The sequence below is a fragment of the Hemiscyllium ocellatum genome, chromosome 25 (assembly GCF_020745735.1).
Source record: "Hemiscyllium ocellatum isolate sHemOce1 chromosome 25, sHemOce1.pat.X.cur, whole genome shotgun sequence".
NCBI lineage: Eukaryota > Metazoa > Chordata > Chondrichthyes > Orectolobiformes > Hemiscylliidae > Hemiscyllium > Hemiscyllium ocellatum.
The window spans coordinates 32,607,769-32,622,092 of NC_083425.1; the positions used below are offsets into that span (position 1 = coordinate 32,607,769).

The 14,324-nt window shown below is 39.9% G+C and overlaps 1 protein-coding gene across 4 annotated transcripts in view; it reads right to left on the bottom strand.

Moving 5' to 3' along the window:
* Positions 1-14,324, bottom strand: part of LOC132827623 (septin-9-like) — a 289,777-nt gene that overhangs the window by 36,638 nt on the left and 238,815 nt on the right. For all 4 annotated transcript variants that reach the window (XM_060844189.1, XM_060844191.1, XM_060844192.1 and 1 more), the window contains 2 exons: positions 10,046-10,127; positions 9,065-9,202 (listed from right to left, as the gene is read on the bottom strand). In XM_060844189.1, coding sequence (XP_060700172.1) covers positions 9,065-9,202; positions 10,046-10,127 — 220 coding nt within the window. The remainder of the gene's footprint in view (positions 1-9,064; positions 9,203-10,045; positions 10,128-14,324) is intronic.

The window sequence follows — 14,324 nt, forward strand, 5'->3', positions numbered from 1 at the left end:
CGGATTCATTTATTGCCCATCCCTCATGGGCGGGCCAGCACAGGTGCATACATCATTATTGACCCCAAACACTTGCTAATGCTGGTAAAAATATCTCACTTTATTTTTATCCTTTTTGCTGACTCTTATAAACATTTACAAAAAGTTCTTGCACATCAATTCTACATCTTCCCCTGCTGGCATTGATGATTTTTAATATTTGTATTCTATTGCATGGTAATAATGGCTGCAACACAAAACATTTTCTCGGTTAGAGAACTCTTTGATCTTCACAAACTCTACCAATGATAACCGTTAGACATATACGGAATAAGTATTGTTTGAAAGTCAGTGACTAGAAACAGCTCAAATTCTACAAGTATTATAAAGTTGCAGAGAACCTCAGTGCTAGAAGGGGTTCAAAGCCCAGCTGCCCTATAAGTGTGTCAGGATACAGCAGAAAAGGTTGATTAAAGTAACTACATGGTTTCAGACAAGTAATTCAGTGATGAGATTAATCATAATGCTCGGCGCTCAGTTGAGAGAAACAAGGTGCAAAAATATCCAGAATGCATAAAACATGAACAGGAACCACCATATCATTAATCATAATGTATTCCATATCTAATATTTATGGAATGCATCATGATTCTCAAGCAATAACACAGTGCCTAAGTTAAGATGACATCACCAATGCTAAAATATAGAATTAAAAAAAAAAGAACACAGCTGCCGAAATCTGAAATACAACCGAGTTTGCAAATATAGTCCCTTGTAAATCAATAACTTGTTTTCCTCTTTCAAATGTGGACTGGTCTCGTGTATCTCCAGTGATTCTTTTATAAAGGCAGTGAGAGAGTGTTTTCATCTGTGCTGAAGTATCCCCAGTGATATTTGATCTACTGGTGTGAACGGACAGAAATTTGTGGGTGGACGAAGTATGCAAGGAAAAAGTATTGCTCAGTGTGGGCTCTTGTAAGTTTTAGAACATAGGCACTTAGATCAATGATCTGACCACAATGTGGCACAACCTGGGCAAGGGAGAGTACAGAAGCCGTAAAATACAAAGAACATGTACACTACAGCTTTGAATATTAATAAGCAGAATTTAGAACAAATTGTACAGGGTTGCAAAAATATTTTTTCATAAATATTCGACATGAAAGAGCTATTAAAATCCCAGATTCAATCAAGTGACGATAGCTCATTCTTTCATTTTTTTTTTAAAATAAAGAAAAAGCTACATTTACTTGAATGGTTTGCAAAATGTTTGTTTTAAACTAGAACCTTACTATGTGGTTTCTGTGTTCAGATTCTCATTCTTGTTCTAGCCCACAACAGCTTCTTTTCAAGCGGGACTGTTTAAAAGAGTCTAACCTACTCTTTGTCTCCAAAAATGGAGTGGGCTTGTAAAACCACAAACTTAAACCTGTGCCTTTGCCTCATTTTACCCTCTTTTGCTGTTTCTCACACACCTAATTAGTGATATTTTCTTTCAGGAACAGCTTGCATAAATTAAAAACCTGTACTACTACATTCCAACTCCATTTCCCTTACATGGCAAGGCAAAAGATGCTGGTCACAATACAGAATACTTACTGGTAAACAGAACATCCAAAGAGCATAGCGTCCTAAAGAATTCACAGCCAGTTATTGATAATTAATATTTACCCTCAGAGTTAGCTAACATGGACATTATTGTGTACAATTACCAACAAACACAAGTTTTTCACTTGTGGACCAATTTTGTTCCATTGGACATCTACTATATCTATATCTGGAAACTCTTGTTCCTACTACAAGATCAGCCAAACATTTTGGAAACTTCTAACTCAGAGATCATTTATGATGGTTGTAATGGTATGGAATCTTGCTGCAGCCTGAGTACATCGGCAATAAAAGACCAGCGAGTATACAGGAAATCATTCTCTAATTAACGTGTCATCTGTACTTGAGAGAAAGACCTCTCATATGGAGCTTTGCCAAATATATATTATCATGATAAGTTTGGAGAAGATTTGTAGTTCAAATTGAGGTTCTGGATGCACGTTTGCTCATGAGCTGGAAGGTTTGTTTGCAGACATTTCATCAACACACTAGGTAACATCAGTGAACCTCTAAGTGAAGCACTGGTGTTCTGCCCAGTTTTCTATTTGTATGTTTACGTTTCCTTGGGTTGGTGATGTCATTTCCTGTGATGGTGAAGTCATTTCCTTTTATTTTAAGTCAAGGGTGATAGATGGGATCCAAGTTAATGTGTTTGTTGATAGAGTTCCGGTTGGAATTCCATGCTTCTAGGAATTCTCTGTTTGGCTTGTCCTAGGATGGATGTGTTGTCCAAGGCAAAGTGGAGTCTTTCCTCCTCTGTATGCAAGGATACTAGTGAGAGTGGGTCATGTATTTTTGTGGCTAGTTGATGTTCACGTAACCTGGTGGCTAGTTTTCTGCCTGTTTTTCACTGTTCTTGCAAGGTATTTTATAAATGATATTAGTTTTCCTTGTCCATATAGAGTCTTTCAAGTTCATTAGCTGCTGTTTTAGTGTGTTGGTGTGTTGTGGGGGATCATGATGCTAGGAGGTCTGAATAGTCTGGCAGTCATTTTCAATATGTCTTTGATGTAGGGGAGAGTGTCGAAGGTTTCTGGTTACGTTCCTAGAAGCATGCATTCTATCCAGAACTCTATCAACAAACACATCGATTTGTATATCATCTATCACCCTCAGAAAAAACAAACAGGAAATGATATCACCAACCCAAGGAAACTTAAACACAAATAGAAAGCAGGGCATAGTACCAGTGCTTCACTGGAGGCTCATTGATGGTGTTACCTAGTATGGTGATGAAACGTCTCAAAACAAACCTTCCAGCTCGGCAAGCAAACTTACATCCATGTATTACGATGCTAACTGTATTGAAAAGAATCAGTGTCACTTAAACTACCAAGACTTTATTCCCATAAGTTGTGGAAGAAATGCTAGAAACATTTTTAAGTTAGCTCTCTTTCAGCAATTAACTGATTAAACCCCTTCAAAGCCCCTGTAGCAATTGCTCATTACATGCTCAAAAGATTCATTCTCATTTAAGCTGTAACTCTTTGGCTGTTACTCAACAATAACTACAACTTGCATACTTAGAGCACTATCATCAGAGCCAACACTCCAAGATTGTTCACATCAACACTGTCAAAGAAAACAAGACAGGTACCCAACTACATCAGGAGATAGGAGGACTGATGACTAATGACTAAAAGCTTGGTCAAAGAGAGAAGTGTCCTAAAGGAAGAAAAAAGGTCAAAGGCTTTGATGTATAGGAAAGAAATTCGGAAATGTGTAGCCTTGGCAACTGAAGGCACCACTGACAATAATGAAGCAGTTAAAAGTGGGATGTTCAGTGAGTTAGAATTGAAGGAAGGTTGAATGTTGAGGGCTGTTGGATCTCTCAAAGATATAGTACGAGGTGAACCCAAAGAGGGATTGAAAGCAAGAACAAGATTCATTTAAAAGTTGAGGTTCTTGATTAATAGGGAGCCAATATAGCTCAGCAAGTACAGGTTTAGTACATTGGGATAAATGTTGGCAGAGTTTTGGATTAAAACTAGTTAAAATGTTGGGATATAGTCAAACCAGTCAGGAATGCATTTCAGTAGTTAGGTTTAGGAGGAAATGAAGACACGGATGAGGATTTCAGCAGTTGAGTTAAAGCAAGAAGAACACAATCAGGTAACATTATAAAGACAAGTGTACTTAGGTGATGGTACCGGTATGCAATTAGAAAGTCATTTGGAATTAAACATGACAACTGTGCTGTGGACAGATTGGCTCTGCATCAGTTGACAGGAAGAGGAGTAGAATCTGTGTGGAGGGATTCGAATTGTAGCAGGAACCAAAGACAATGAAATAAAAGCAAAATACAGCAGATGCCAGAAATCTTAAATAAAAGAAGAATGTGCTGGAAAACACAATAATTCTGGCAGCACGTATGGAATACAACAGAATTAACCTTTTGAGCTATTCCTAAGGAGAGTCATCGGCTGGAAATGCTAATTCTGTTTCTCTCCTCACAGATGCTGTCAGTACTGTGGAGTTTCTCCAGCAGTTTGTCTTTGGAATAAAAACCAATCTGCTCAAATCTTGCCAAATATTTAACTGGAGAAAATTTCTTCTCATCCAGTACTGGATTTCATACAAGCCATCTGGCAAGTTAAAGATAGGAGTCAACAATAACATTTGCTTTCAATGTCCAAGTTTTCAATTTGACCAATTCTCACACTCTTTGAAAAATTAATGGTTAACATTTTATGAATTTGTATTGAAACTAAAAGACTGTATTTTTGTAGTGTCTTTCAATGGAATCATTTTTAAGGGCAGTCAGACAGTCAGAGATGTACAGCATGGAAACAGACCCTTCGGTCCAACCCATCCATGACAACCAGATATCCCAACCCAATCTAGTCCCACTTGCCAGCACCCGGCCCATATCCCTCCAAACCCTTCCTATTCATATACCCATCCAAATGCCTCTTAAATGTTGCAATTGTACCAGCATCCACCACATGCTCTGGCAGCTCATTCCATACACGTACCACCCTGTGTGTGAAAAGGTTGCCCCTTAGATCTCTTTTGTATCTTTCCACTCTCACCCTAAACCTATGCCCTCTAGTTCTGGACTCCCCGACCCCAGGGAAAAGATTTCATCTATTTATATTAACCATGCCCCTCATAATTTTGTAAACCTCATAAGGTCACCCCACAGCCTCTGACACTCCAGGGAAAACATCCCCAGCCTGTTCAGCCTCTCCCTGTAGCTCAGATCCTCCAACCCTGGCAACATCCTTGTAAACCTTTTTTGAACCCTTTCATGTTTCACAACATTTTTCCAATAGGAAGGAGACCAGAAATGCATGCAATATTCCAACAGTAGCCTAACCAATGTCCTGCACAGCCGCAACATGACCTCCCAACTCCTGTACTCAATACTCTGACCAATAAAGGAAAGCATACCAAACGCTATCCTACCTACCTGCGACTCCACTTTCAAGGAGCTATGAACCTGCACTCCAAGGTCTCCTTGTTCAGCAACACTCCCCAGGACCTTACCATTAAGTGCATATGTCCTAAGATTTGCTTTCCCAAAATGCAGCACCTTGTATTTACCAGAATTAAAACTCTATCTGCCACTTCTCAGCCCATTGGTCCAGATCTGGTTTTAATCTGAGGTAACTCTTTTCGCTGTCCACTACACCTACAATTTTGGTGTCTTCTGCAAACTTACTAACTGTACCTATTATGCTCGCATCCCAATCATTTATGTAAATGACAAAAAGTAGAGGGCTCAGCACCGATCCTTGTGGCATTCCACTGGTCACAGATCTCCGGTCTGAAAAACAACCCACCACCACTACCCTCTGTCTTCTACCTTTGAGCCAATTCTGTATCCAAATGGCTATTTCTCCCTGTATTCCATGAGATCTAACCTTACTAATCAGTCTCCCATGGGGAACCTTGTTGAACGCCTTACTGAAGTCCATATAGATCACATCTAATGCTCTGCCCTCATCAATCTTCTTTGTTTCTTCTTCAAAAAACTCAAATCAAGTTTGTGAGACATGAGTTGCCACGCACAAAGCCATGCTGACTATCCTGAATTACTCCTTGCCTTTCCAAATACATTCTGTCCCTCAGGATTCCTTCCAACCCTTAGGATTCCCTCCAACAACTTGCCCACCACCGAGGTCAGGCTCACCGGTTTATTGCTCCCTGGCTTGTCTTTACCACCCTTCTTAAACAGTGGCATCATCTTTGCAAACCTCCAGTCTTCTGACACCTCACCTGTGACTATCCATGAAACAAATATCTCAGCAAAAGGCCCAGCAATCATTTCTCTAGCTTCCCACCTGAGTTCTCGGGTCCACCTGATCAGGTCCTGGGGATTTACCCACCTTTAACCATTTCAAGACATCCAGCACTCCCTCCTCTGTAATCTGGACATTTTGCAAGATGTCACCATCTATTTCCCAACAGTCTACATCTTCCTTATCCTTTTCCACATTAAATACTGATACAAAATATTCATTTAGTATCTGCCCCATTTTCTGTGGCTCCACACAAAGGCTGCCTTGTTGATCTTTGAGGGACCCTATTGTCTCCCTAGTTACACTTTTGTCCTTAATCTATTGTAAAACCCCTTTGGATTCTCCTCAATTCTATTTGCCAAAGCTATCTCATGTCCCTGTTTTATCCTCCTGATTTCCCTCTTAAGTATACTCCTACTGCCTTTGTACTCTTCTAAGGATTCACTCGATCAATCCTGTCTGTACCTTACATATGCTTCCTTCTTTTTCTTAACTAAACAATCAATTTCTTTATTCATCTAGCATTCCCTATACCTACCAGCCTTCCCTTTCACCCTGACGGGAATATACTTTCTCTGGATTCTTGTTCTCTCATTTCTGAAGGCTTCCCACTTTCTAGCCGTCCCTTTACCTGCAAACATCTGCCTCCAATCAGCTTTTGAAAGTTCTTGCCTAATACTGACAAAATTGGCCTTTCTCCAATTTAGAACTTCAACTTTTAGATCTGGCCTATCCTTTTCCATCATTATTTTAAATCGAATAGAATTATGGTCACTGGCCCCAAAGTGCTCCCCCACTGACACCTCAATCACCTGCCCTGCCTGATTTCCCAAGAGTAGGTCAAGTTTTGCACATTCTCTAGTAGGCACATCCACTTATGGAATCAGAAAATGGTCTTGTACATACTTAGGAAATTCCTCTCCATCTAAACCTTTAACAGTATGGCAGTCACAGTCGATGTTTAGAAAGTTAAAATCCCCTACCATAACCACCCTATTATTCTTACAGATAGCTGAGATCTCCTTACAAGTTTGTTTCTCAATTTCCCTCTGACTACTGGGGGGTCTATAATACAATCCCAGTAAGGTGATCATCGCTTTCTTATTTCTCAGTTCCACCCAAATAACTTCCCTGGGTGCATTTCTGGGAATATCCTCCCTTAGCACAGCTGTAATGCTATCCCTTATCAAAAATGCCACTCCCCCTCCTCTTTTGCTTCCTTTTCTATCCTTCTTGTAGCATTTCTTTCCTGGAACATTCAGCTGCCAATCCTGTCCATCCCTGAGCCATGTTTCCGTAATTGCTATAATACTACAGGCCCATGTTCCTTACCATGCCCTGAGTTCATCTGCTTTCCCTGTTAGGCCCCTTCACTGGTGTAAAATAGGAAACGTGGCAGAAAATTTCTATATTATTTCATTTCCTCCTAAACTTAACATTCCTACAAACAGCTATGCGGTAATGTCCAGATAATGTCACATTAATGGACAGATCATTATTGTCCACAGCACCAGCCATTATTTCTCTTCTCTTTTCTGAAAATGATTATTGTGCATGAGTTTAAAATGTGTCAGATTAAATTCTATGTTTAAATTCTGCTTGTTAGAGCATGGTAAAGTGAAAACCAAAGAATTTCACACTGAAGAACGCAATGGAGCAATACATAGATATAGTAACTTGCAACTATTTCAGATAGCTATTTCAGGCAGGGGGCAATCACTGGTCTGCTTGACCTATTGATCACAGAATTCTTTCAGTACATTTCAAGATGAAAACACCATTTCCACATCAATGCATTGTCATACTTTGATTGTTGATTTGTTAAATTTCTTTCAAAGCTGACTAAAATCTCCAAAGTAGTCAAGTGTTAGAAGATAGCAATACGATCAAGATTACAAAATTTAAAAAAAGTTACACTTCCATGTCGACTTCCATACCCAATAAGTCGGATAAAGATGAAATGCATTTCACAAACTTTGAATTGCCTTATAATTTGCAAAGATTGTACATTTGCCTGTAGAATAGATACTGTTGTTGGAAGCATGCAAATTAATTTGTCAATACAAAGCTCCCACAAACAATGTTGGAAAGAACACTTTTTTTGACATTCATTAAAGGATGCTTATTGGCTTAGATACTGGGGAGAACCCACTCTCTTGACAAATTTTCTTTGAAATATTACATGGGATGTTTTATGTCCAGCTACAGAGAGTAAAAGGAATCTGTAACAATAGAAAATCAACACCACCAAAAATGCAGTTATCCCTTTGTACTAGATTGGCCATCTAGATTGTTGTACCCTCGTCTCTGGAGTAGGACTTCAACCAACAACTCTTCCATGAAACAAGCTAGAGTGTCACCCAAAATTGACAGTGATAAAATAGCATTACTCATTCAGATATAATTTGGGGATTCCTTGTTCAAGGAGGTTAGGACCTTGTTTAATTGCTAGCCCCATGAACAATCTCTAACCAGAGGACGAGGGAGGAGGACAGTCCAGTTGGATAACAAAAATCACATGGTCAGAGTCAGACTGAAGGATCAGGAGACGGATACAAGCAAAAGTGGGAATCCTGAGACTTATGGTAATACTGACTCACATCAATAAATTCTGTTGCATTAACATGGACAGGAGCCAGGAACTTCTCCTCCACTGCTAACTGACAGCTTGCTTATCACGCACTGCAGCCAGTTAATTTTAGTGTTCTACTTCTCGCAAGGAAATTAAGAAATAATTTTTGCCCCACAGCATAGTGTTAAGTGGACTATTTTCTGAAACAAAGTGGATTTGAGGAATGAATTGCAAGGTGGAATCTGAGTTGCTAACTGGGACTGCACCCTTCAACTGTTGGGCTGACTGGATGCATGTCCATTCAAGGTATGACCTCGCATGCGAAATATGCTTTGTATTTAACAGACACATCCACTGACAAAACAGAAGAAGCTGGAACTTCTCCGGTCTGGCTAGCATGCTTGTGAGAAGGAAGCTGCACAGTTGCTATCAAACCTGCTGATTATTTCCAGCATTTTCTTCTCAATGTCAGATTCTGAGAAGCAGTAGCATTCACTTTTGTGACAATCAGGGACATGCTCATTATCTACAAGACCTTCATTAGCATCCAGGTAGAACAAGGGCAAGCAGTTTACTTCAGCAACTATTATAAATTTGACTGAGGCAGCATTTCCTGAGGTCAATGATCAGCAAAACAAACTGGGAGCCAAGAGGTACATACGAGTGCCCAGTTGGTGCAATGAAGTATATACAGCAATGCACTCTGGTGTCCTGGATCCGTTTCTTCCTATTGACAGTCAGTTCTTCTTTCAGATATGTCTCGTACTGATCATTAATAAATTCTGTGATTGGCTGCCAACTAAAATGGAAAATTGGAAATAGAAAATAATTAAACTGACCAAGCAGAAATATAACTACAGCAGAGTTATCAAAACAACTGATAAACTGGATGATTTAGAATAAAATTAAAATCAAGTTCAGATTTGCCTTGAACTTCCAAAGGGTCATGTTCTTTGATGTGGTTATTTTGTAGCTGTAATGTTATTTTCCACTTAAAGGAGGAAAGTCAAGTTGTCAACTATGAATGTTTCTAGAATTTCATTTCATTAATATGATAGTAACTACTTTCATGTGGAAAGTTAAAATTCTGATCAGAAACATCACATTTGGACCAGCCAAAATCAGACCAACCTATCATTTACCAACTTGCAGAATTAATGGGGTTTGAACCAGTTATTTAAGATTGCAATTTAAAAATCAGTTGGGACTTAATGAAGAGCTTGCTGAGTGCCAAAAGTTTCTCACTGGGAGGTTGCATTTAACACATCTGGATGGACATAAGAAAGAGGAACTGGAATTTGTTGCAAAACAAAAAAGCAGTGCAGGAGTAATTTAACATATCAGACAAAAGAAAGGACAATTACACAGATGTGACTGGCTTTGCTCATTCTGAGGGGTGAAGGATCTTCATCTGAAAATAGACCACTGAACTGAAATCTGTCTCAATAATGGCCCTTGACTAGATTCAATTTACTGATGTGCTACTTACTGATTGCATTCAGCATACCTTCATGAAGTGTGCAAACAAAATTACATCTTTTTGAAGTAAACAAAGCACTTTAAACACTGCTTTGAAATAGGGTAGTGATCCATGCTAAGACAAGCGATGGCACAATTTAATGTGGAGTTGATTGGTACTCACCAATTTTCATTATTTATCTGATCACCAAATCCTGGAGTGTCAATTACTGTCAGTTTCATGCGGACTCCCTTTTCCTCAACATCTGCAATAAATTAATTGGTTTTGGATAGATCAAGTCCATCAAGAAAAAGATAAATCAATTCCATTAACTAATGGCTGGATGTTCTCTTAAAAAAATAAGGAAACATTCTGTTCCAGACGGAAGCATTAGCAGTATTTTCCATATATGTATTCAGCCATACTGCTGTTTTGTTTCCTGAACAAATACCCCAATTATTCATTGACAAAATTACTTCAAAGCTTCAACTATGTTACTTTTAATGGAGTAATTGGATCTGCACATACTAGAATCTGGGCCAGGTATGGCCACATTCATCTCGAGAAAAATGTTGTGTGATTTTGCATAGACATTATGTCTGACCAAGAAAGTGAATTCCTCTAGCTAAGGGTCCATCTGATCACTGCATGGAAATAACTCTTCAAGCTACAGGTTTATAGCTCACATGAATGCAGCAGCCATCACCTCTTCAGCAGGAACCTGCAATCCTGCTGCACATCCATTCACCACCAAGGTGATCTGAACGATCTCTGCTTCTCCCCCAGAGAGAAGGCAGGAACGGTCCCCATCCTCTATTCCCCTCCTTCACACAGCTGAGCTCTCCTCACAGTGAGCAACTTCCTCGTAACTCCTCTTGTTTTCTTCAGATCAAAAGGTAGGAACATATGAGCCCCAGTTGTGCCTGTCTCATTGCGGGCTATGTAGAACATGCCTTGTTCCAGTCAGACTTGAGTCCTTCCCACAACTTTCTTTGGTACACTGATACATCGGTGCTGCTTCTCCCTCTTCTCATAAATTGGGAAAATTTATCAACTTTTTTCCTCAATTTCCTTTCTGATCTCACCTTCACCTGGTCTGTCACCAACTCCTCCCTTCCTTGACATCTGTTCCTATTTCTGACGATAGGCTGGCCACTTCTATCCTTCACAAAACCACTGACTTCCATAGTTACTTTGGCTATATATCTTCACATCCTACTTCCTGTAAACGGACACCATCCTATTCTCCCAGTTTCTCTGTCTTCATCACATCTGTTCTGATGATGCCACTTTCCACAAGCGGAGCTCTGAAATGTCCTCTTCTTCCTCAAACTGAGGATTCCCACCATTGTGGTTGACAGGGCCCTTGGCCTTGTCTAACCCGTCTCCTGTATTTTTAGCCTCACCTCTTCCCTCACTTTCCATACCACTAGCATCTATATTTCAAAGGATCATAAGCTGTCACTTCTGCTATTTCCAGTGGGATGCTACCACCAGACACAGTCACCCAGCCTCCTTTCCGCAGAGATCATTCTCCCTCGGTCCATTCTTCCTCTATTCTCAACATCTCCCCACACCCCTACAGCATGTTCCCATGCAACTGCAGAAAGTGTAATATCTGCCTGTTTACTACCTCCTCCTTCACTATCCAAGGCATCAGACACACCTTCTAAGTGAAGCAGCGATTTACCGGCTCTTCACTCACTCCTCTATACTTTCAGCTCACAATGCGGCCTTCTCTACATTGGGAAAACAAAATGCACACTGGTGCCTGCTTTGTAAAACACCTACCCTCAATCTATAAAAATGACCCTGGCTTCGATTTGCTTGCCACCATTTTGCCATGCCACTATTTGTGTCTCAGGCCGGTTTCAGTGGTCCAGTGAAGTTCAATAAAAGCTGGAGGAACAAAACCTCATCTTCTACCTAAGCATCTTACAGGTTTCAGGACTCATCATGGAGTAAAACAATTTTCACAATGTGAACACCCTCTTTCTGGTTTGTTAAGCTGCTTTCACTCCCTTCAGTCCCGTTTTGTATGAGTTGATCCCAGCACAGCAAACCCATTTCAAATCATATACACTTCTCATTAGCACATTACCCACCATTTTTCTCTTTCTCTCAGCTTTTCAGGAATTTAATTGTTTGCCTATCCCTTTTCCTTGCTCTCCCTGGGCCCCATCTCCATGCACTCTATACACTCCACCTCCTCCCAACACGCACACATCATAAAAAATCCTTTTCCCAGCTACTTTCATCTCTGACGAAGGGTCATTGAACTTGAAACATTAACAGTTCTTCTTTCTCCAAATGCTGTCAGACCAGTTGAGTTTCTGCAGTGCTTTGTCTTTGTTTCAAATCACCAGCATCTACAATTCCCTGTTTTTATCCCATGATAAAATCCAATGGCCACATGGGAAATTGGTGGCAGGCAAATGGAAGCTGGGGTCATCTTTATAGACGGAGGATAGGTGTTTTACAAAGCAGTCACTGAGTCTGCATTTTGTCTTCCCAATGTAGAGGAGGCCACACTGTATTGGGAAGACCTCCATCACATCACTCAACTCCACTACTGCTTCTGAGACTCTTAGATGTTCTCTTTAGATTTGACTGTTCCAACATACTCCTAGGTGGCCTTCTATTTCAGTATATTTAAGATCTTACAAAACTCTGCTATCCATATCCTGATTTACGTCAAATCATGCCCATATTAGCACCACTCTCCACACCACCCCCCCCTCAGAATTCTCAGAGGATGAAGGAAAATGGACTCCTGACAGCCACTGGATATTACAACTCAGCAAAACTTGGAAAGCAAACTCATGTGATACGTGGAGTGACTTTGGATGGGGTTCTGAAAATTTTACTTTTCTGGAGCAGGTGTGGCAGAATGCAAAATATACCATGAGATCAGTGGTGTTAAGAAACTAATATGGACTTCAGTAGGCAAATAATACATTAAATCATTAATTAAGTTTTAATTGACGTGGTTTTATGGTATAAACTGGAAAACATGAAATTTTGTATGATAATCCTGAGTCAGTCATGGAGGATTCAAACTTCTCTTTAAAGTTATCATCGCTATGGAGACAGGAACAGCCCATTTTGCTAAACTGGTTCCCAGGCAAAAGTGAGCATTGCAGATGCTGGAGATTAGAGTTGAGAGTGTGGTGCTGGAAAAGCACAGCAGGTCAGGCAGCATCCGAGGAGCAGGAAAATCAACGTTTTGGGCAAAAACCCTTCATCAGGAAGGGTTCCCAGTTGAGCAATGGCTCCATCATTCTCATCTTCAAATCTCGTCATGGCCTTGTCGGTCTTTTCTCTCTCACCTGTTTTAGCTCAAAAGCCCTCCAAAGATGACAGCGTCCATCTAATTCTGAACTCCTGATCATTCACAATTTTAATTGCTCTATCATTGATGACCGTGCTTGTCTAACCTCTGGAATTATTTCCTAAACCCCTCTATCTCCATATCATTTAGAATGATCCTTTAAAATCTAACTGTTTGGCCACAGCTTTAGTCACCTGTTCCAACGTGTGGCTTGTTGCAGAAAATTTCTTTTAACCATTTTGGAGCATTTTACTACACCAATGGTGTTACATAAATGCACACTGTCGTTGGTTGGCTGTTCACTTGATGCTTATAGTTCAATCTCTCCAACGAAACGTTGTGCTCCCTGCTTCAAAGTGGCAGTTGGTTTCATAACATTGATGTTTTCAACGTCTGTTCACACACTGCAATGAAGCATGGTTTCTTAAGTTGGAGGATTGGGGGAGCTCCATGAGTGGGCTGGGAGCCAGGCTTAAGGGGTTTATGAATCTTGAATGCATGCCTGTGCATGGAAATGTTTCTGATGTAAGCAGAAATACTGGATGGGCAACAGCATCACTCTATTGAGGGATTCTTTGCTGTTTTTCATTTATTGCTTGACAAATTATCTTGGCAATTCAAACTATATTTTGGTCAAGAACTTCAAGCTAATAAACAATTACATTTTTCCCACGCAGTAGACGCTTCAGATATATATCGGGTCCAAAACCAACAATCACATTTAAACTGGAAATGGGGCAGATTAACACTGTAATCTCAATCAAAGACAGGATCCATAAAGTACAAATATTACATACAGGATCAGCCTTACATTATATTAATAATAAAGCAAATTGTATTATATTACTGTAATGTGCAAAACCTTAATGTGTCTTTAATTGCATTAAAATAATCCCATAGATTTAGGATGGATTGTGTGAACAGGCAGATGTGGCCATGTGAATGCACAAGAATTGCACTAGCATCACTGTTCACATTTGTTTGTCTCTATGCATTAGCTCTCAAGTTTAAACAGTGGTGAAAAAAAACTTAATATGCAACAGTTACTGAGAAATATTTATTTCCCAATTCCTTTTGGTATTATGCTAAAATGCCAAAAGAGACAGCACAGTGCAGCAGACTACCACTCAT